This window comes from Rhododendron vialii, chromosome 13a, assembly GCF_030253575.1.
Source record: "Rhododendron vialii isolate Sample 1 chromosome 13a, ASM3025357v1".
NCBI classification, from domain to species: domain Eukaryota; kingdom Viridiplantae; phylum Streptophyta; class Magnoliopsida; order Ericales; family Ericaceae; genus Rhododendron; species Rhododendron vialii.
The window spans coordinates 11,667,084-11,673,711 of NC_080569.1; the positions used below are offsets into that span (position 1 = coordinate 11,667,084).

A 6,628-nucleotide genomic window follows, 5' to 3' on the forward strand; every position below is an offset into this window, starting at 1 on the left:
TCTGTGTACAAGCCAAGCACATTTAACAAAACGAAAGTATTATGCTCCTGTTCTGAGGAACAACCAACAATGGATTCTCAATTTCTCAGATGCCTTGAGTCTCGTGCAAGAAATCAAATGCCCAAAGGACTACTTGAGTTTCAAAAAGCAGGCTAATTGAAAGACAAAGAAAGGAATATAACCCCAAAAAAAATTTATATTCTCTTGCGCCTAAACTAGAGGCAACGAACTATGGTTCACATCCTTCAACTTTTATCCTGTATAAAACAAGTGATCTCTCTAGCCCAAGTCTTCATTTCAACAAGTCCCTAAAATGGCTAATCCAGCACCTCCCCCCGGTGCGGCCAAGCTGAGGCACTCAGTGCTTGTAAGAACCATTGCAATGGTCTTACTAGCCCTAATTGTCCTTGTGGGTGTAGCCGTGCTCATAATTTGGGTAGCCGTTAGGCCCAAACGGCTAGTCTACACGATAGAAGATGGCTCAATCCACGGCTTTAACCTAACCAACAACCACCTCAATGCCACCTTCAATTTGGTGATTCGATCGTACAATCCCAACAGCAAGGTCTCCATCTACTATGACAAGGTGGAGGTGTCCGTGTCCTATGACGATCAGACCGTGGCGTTCAACACTGTCGCCCCCTTCTTTCAGCCACGTCGGAACGTGACTCACTTGGGCCTGAAGCTCGTGGCTCAGGACGTGGCGCTGTATGGAGCCGTGGCAAAGGACTTGGGGCTCGAGAAATCGGCTGGGGAGGTGGAACTAGACGTTCGCGTGAAGGCGAAGATAAGGTTCAAGGTTGGAGTGTGGAAGTCGAGACATCGCACGATGAGGATTTTGTGTTCTCCTACTCTGGTGCACTTTTCGTCGTCCAAGAGTTTCGACAGGACTTACTGTGACATTGATCTATAAGTTGCACTCGATCAACTCAATTGCTCTTGGGTTTAACTTTGTCAGCTAGTTTCTTTTACTGATTTGATTCTGTTAGTTTTCCATTTAACGATTCGACGACGCTTTTGTCACTTTGTTTTCCATTTAATTTTGGTTCTTATGGGATGGTGTGATGTGATGATCATTGTTGTGTTTCATATTTGAAGTTTGGTATCGTGCAAGTAAGAGTATATAAAGGTTTGAGAATGGTCGAAAGTGTTTTGCTCCTCTCTTTCTATCAACATTTTGTAACACGAAGTTTCCAAATTGCTTGAATTTTCGCAGTATTATTTTCAAGAAAGAGAGTGAATGGGGACAATCACTCTATGCTATAAACATGCATTGGAGTATATTTTTTTAGCTTATCGACAGTCACACGCCTTTGACTTGTTTGGGCTATGATTGGTTTCTTGTTCTGATTGGGTTTTAGACTCATTTAAGACGTTTGGGCTTCGGCTCTTTCAGGCGGGCTTTGTCCCAATCTAGCTATTATTTGATTAGTTTCTTGCCAATTGTAGGTTTTTGGTCTCGAATTGGGCACATGATTGTTCTTTGAACATGATGCTGTTTTTTTGTTCTTATTAGTTTTGTATCATTTTCGAGATTAATGAAATTTTTTTGCAGTAAAAAAAATAAAATACGCCTTTTGACTTGGATAACATGGGACTGCAATTGACACTTCTATCGTAGCCAAGGCCCAAGGCCCAAAGCCCAAAAGCAAGCGGTATTGGATAGTAATATCAATGGAAGATTACACTATGCAATTGACAGGCAGACAAAGAAAGAAAGAAGGAAAAGATGGGGAGGCTGTAGGGCCGAAGGTTCAAGTTTCATAAACTTGCAATCAAGTGAACGAAAAGCTTTTCAAAAGCACTTTGAAGAAAGAAGAAGAAAGAGGTCCCGACTTCATAAATCATATTTAAGCTCAGTTGGCCGGCCGGCCCATGAGCTACAGTAATAAATCATAGTCCTATTATTATGTTATCGGCTTTTATTTATTGCGAGTACTAAATTAGGCTCATCATTGAAGGACGGACCTGTTCACTGGGAGGGGTTTTGGATTTCCATGTGCACTTATGGTACTGTGAGATTCAATGATGTGGGCGGTGAGTTATGTGATTATTAGCAGGCAAAGTTTGTTGAAGAAAGAAAGCCTTCCTTCTGTAGGCCCTTAATCCTTACTCCTTTGACCATCTCCAACATTACCCAACCCACTAAGGACGTGATAGCCGAGTTTGCAAGGGTGCGGGCTAAAAGCCCCCTCCAGCGTTTGCTAGTATGAATTCGCTTGCGATAGTAGTTTTCGTAAATCAGATGCCGCGTAAGGCGGTACCCGTGCACACGTACGCAGCTGATCACACTCTTAAGAGGACCGTGGTGACGGATTGTTCCTTCTAGTTTAGCATATTAATCTCAAAATCAATTGACAATGAGTGGAGAGGTCCCCAAATGTTATTAAGTAATCACCCATTCCACTCCCAAGCAATGTGAGACTCTATTTTCTTAACATCCCTCTCACATGCAGCCGTGTTTTGAGGTCTGTCATGTGTGACCACTTTTGGGTCCTATCATCGTGCAGCCTTTTTGCTGGTCTGTTATCGTGGGGTATAGATTGTGAATTTTTTTTTTAAAAATGTGGAGAGGTGAAACGGGCCCCGCTTTGAGACCATGTAGAAACTTTATATCAATCTCAAAACCAATTGACAATGAGTGAAGAGATCCTAAATATTATTAAGTGATCACCCATTCCATTCCCAAGCAATGTGAGACTCTATTTTCTTAACATTCGCAAAAACATTCCATGACGGGTAAAGAAACCTCTATGGTCATGTCTAAAGGGAGTCGCCCTGCCGGTTGCCCCTTCCTATCCTTGCATTAATGAAAAAGAAAATACCGGCCATCTCCCAACAATCATACTACTACACATAAATTACATAAACAATTGCAGGAACACTCACGCAATGTGAGCCCCGCACATTCTAGACATTGTATAGTTTTTCAACCATCTCTGTAAATATATGCAATAGTTGTATGTTAATAATAGTTTGTGTTGGAAACAACTGTTGGAGGGTTCGTTTGGTTTGGGGGTCAAATATTCCGCATAAGAGGGAATTGATGAGAAAATGAGAAGTCAGGATGGTTAGCGTTTGGTTTAGTAGGAGATCTGTTTAATAGAGGAAGGGAGAAGATATATGGAGGGATATGGAGGAATGATTTAGGGAGTGAAGAAGGGCAAGAGGTAAGGAAGAAACCAAGGCAGAATCACTTTGGTTGCTCTGTGTGTGTGGGCCGATTCACATGATAGCCCTAGAGGAGACGATCTCCCCCCCACCAGAATAAGCTAGGGAGATCGCTCCTCCCATTGGTCTTAACTTATGTCTCTTCGGCCTTCCTCTTCCCTCGACAAATCTTATCTCCTGGCCTCATATATTGCCCTGACGGCGGCGGCCTGGATACAGTGAATAAGAATAAACTAAGGAGATTGCTCCTCCCATTGCACTATTGGTGAACAAGACAGGGAGATCGCTCCTCCCATTTGTTACTTTTGAAATGTCCGCAAAACCTATTTGCGGTGGTCTCTTTACCCTCGCGACCCCCTCGAGGCTATCGTTACTGTGCTGCCACATGTCGGCTGCGTGTCCTCTTTTGACTGGACGGTCAACTTTCCAACTGTGCCACATGTCATTTTACTAGCGCTAGATGTTGCCTTCTGATAGGATGGTCAATGCTCGGGCTAGGGTCAATTAAAGATATATTGACTTTCCCTACAACAACTAAACCGAGCCTTCACACACACCAACTTGGAGAACACAGGAGAAAAGGACAATCCAAGGATTTCTGCTAATGCATGCATGTCTACTTAATTTTACGGCTCACACTAAATAGAATTAAAAAATACGGAGTATATACTGCTAAGGTTTGTTGGAACAGTCACTATTTCAAGATGTCAAGAAGTGATTGTTACTACTATAATTGTGTGCAAAAGTTTCTCACAAGAAAAGGAAAACGTATTTAGTAAGCAACATATTCCTCTGTTTTCTTTGATTCTTCGCCAAGCCTTCGTTTGGGAGATAATTGTTTGGGAGATTATTTAAGGGAAAATGATTCTTGATGGCTAGTTATTTATGTTTCTTTCAATCATTTTGAAAAGGAAAATAATTTTACACATTTTTTTTTTTGACAATCCACACTCCCTATTTTGTCTCTATTATTATGAATTTATAATATTGCTCTTGGATGTGTGAAAAAATGTATTCATAAAAGGGCAGTATAGTAAATTCATGTGAATAAAGACAAAAAATGAAGTGTGAATTGTAAAAAAGAGAGTGCGAAAATCACTTTCGTTTTCAAAATCCGTTACTTTTATTAAAAGGACGCAACTCGAAGGTTAAAATTCTAGCAACCATGTCCTAAAGTTAGCATTTTTTCTCCAATTAGATGAAGGTTGATGAAAGCTCTACTTTGTGAGAATAGAATTGATAGGTAATGTCATGTGGTGTCCCAATTCATTTCTTCACTATATATTTGTATGGACTTCACCTACTTTTTGGAGAGTACAATATAATGTGCGGAGAAGCGAGAATTGGGATACGAGTTGACAATGCCCCGGGTATTGAATAGTTTTCCCTTGGATGGCAAATGAAGGACGGAGAGGAAATTGAATGCATTTGCACTTTCTACAACCATAGGTTTTTTTTCCTTTCGGATAACTGGGTGTCCGAATCAGATTATGTGCATTTCTATTAATTCCAGGACCCTCATGTTAACACGAACAAACCGGCAGTGGCCCCAAGGTTTAAAGCATTTTGGGCCTTCGATTGTGAGCTTCAAATTTCACCTTGCGACCTCTTGGAGAGCAAGTCCTTCGGTTTCTGTCTCATGCCACTCGGTCAAACCCTTGCGGCTCTACAACTATTGTAACATACAAGGTTTCTAGCTACATAGTACAAGAGGTCGCAAGCCCTTCGATTTCTGTCTCATGCCACTCAGTCAAACTCTTGCGGCTCTATAACTATTGTAACATACAAGGTTTCTAGCTACATAGTACATTCTCACAATAGATCTGGAACAAGTACCTCCAGACTTAAACTTATTTGGGAACACCGGATATATATCCTTTCATTTTTTTAGCATGATTGAAGACCTTTAGGCTCTTTTTTTTAATAAGTACTTTCTATTAAAAACTCAAACCCAACTACAAACTCTAAGGAGAATTCCCTCTGTAAAGAACAAAATCGACACCTATACATCAGAAAAAAAAAAAAAAAAACTAATGTCAACTAAAAACGAGCAAGAAAAAACTAGAAAGAAGTCTAATTATCCAACTCCCAAGCTACTAGTGCGAAGGGCCAAAAATCTTGTCTGTGAGTCCCCGACTATTGCAAAGGGCTCTGTTTAGTTGTGTCTGGTCCACTCCCCTCTTCAAACACAAAGATTCTTTAACACGGGAAATAGTCCGAAGTATAATATGATCTTGAGTTGAGGCATTCTGATTGAAAACCTGTTCCTTTTCATCCAAAGATTAGACACAGTAGCAACTAATACATTCTTCAAAAGCAAACTTCTAGAGCTTGTTCATTTCACATGTTGGATGTACCAAGCAACGACTTCAGGCAAGGTAGAGGGCATTTGATCACTTGAAGACCTTCTCCGCATTCTATCCCACGCAGAGAGAGACGGCCACATTGCTCTTAAGGTTATCATGTGCCTAAAGTTAAAGAATTTTGCGAAAGATGCGGCCATAGCCCATATGTTTTGTTCAACTACCCTTAAATCTCTGCAAAATACACATGCTTATAAATTAAAGAGGCAAGAAGCCAAGAACCTCAACACGTTCCACGTCCAATATACTTTTCAAGCCCCAACTTGTGAAAGACAAACACAGATATATGTGAAATTGACTAGAACCCATTGCACCTTTAAAGCCACCATCAATGGCCAAAAACTTACATTTCCATGCCCACATCTCCATTTATTTTATAGAAATTAACCAGCAGTCTAGCAGATGTTCGATTACAAATGGAAACCCAAATTGATTTGAAGAAGGCAAGACCGGTTCATAAAAACGTGAAGGCAGGAAAACAGATCACTTGAATACATGTGAGTCATGTGACACTACTCTTTCCATGCTCTAGTGCCACTTCAATGTGGTCATATTTACATCAGAAAGTACCCCCCTCAAAATAAAAATAAAAAGATGTTTTAGGAAGCTGTCGCGCAAAGCGAACGCGAACGTGAAGGCGTATTTCAAAAACATTCTATAATTATTTGAATTTGCGAGAGCGGACATTTGAGAGAGGGAGCGCATAGAGCGAAGATAGAGTGGCAGCCGGCAGTGGAGGCCGGAGGGTCATACCGGATGATTATGAGACTTATTTAGAGACACACAAAACACTTACTCGCACACAAATTGCATTACAGTGTGTATTAGTGTATAGGCCGCTTGGCCATTGTCAGTGTGTGCAAATTTGTGTTCCTTTAGTATTATTGACAAATTAGTAGAGTTCCATGGATGTTCATTTTTATTCATAACTATATGTCCAGACCAGTTTTAAATACACCTTTGTCTAAGACTTTGAACTTAGCAACCAAGCAAAACTTCAATAGCTCAAGGACTTTTCCTAGCCGATAGTGGGAGTAGAACGTGCGAGCTTGGGATGTAACTTTCTAATTCTGAATCTCTGATACTCTTGAAAT

General features: G+C 40.7%; 1 protein-coding gene across 1 annotated transcript; it reads left to right on the forward strand.

The window, feature by feature from the left end:
- Positions 1-225: 225 nt before the first annotated feature.
- On the forward strand, positions 226-1,147 carry LOC131314981 (uncharacterized protein At1g08160-like). The gene has a single exon (XM_058343996.1). The coding sequence runs from the start codon at positions 314-316 to the stop codon at positions 911-913; it is 600 nt and encodes a 199-aa protein (XP_058199979.1). The 5' UTR covers positions 226-313; the 3' UTR covers positions 914-1,147.
- Positions 1,148-6,628: the final 5,481 nt, after the last annotated feature.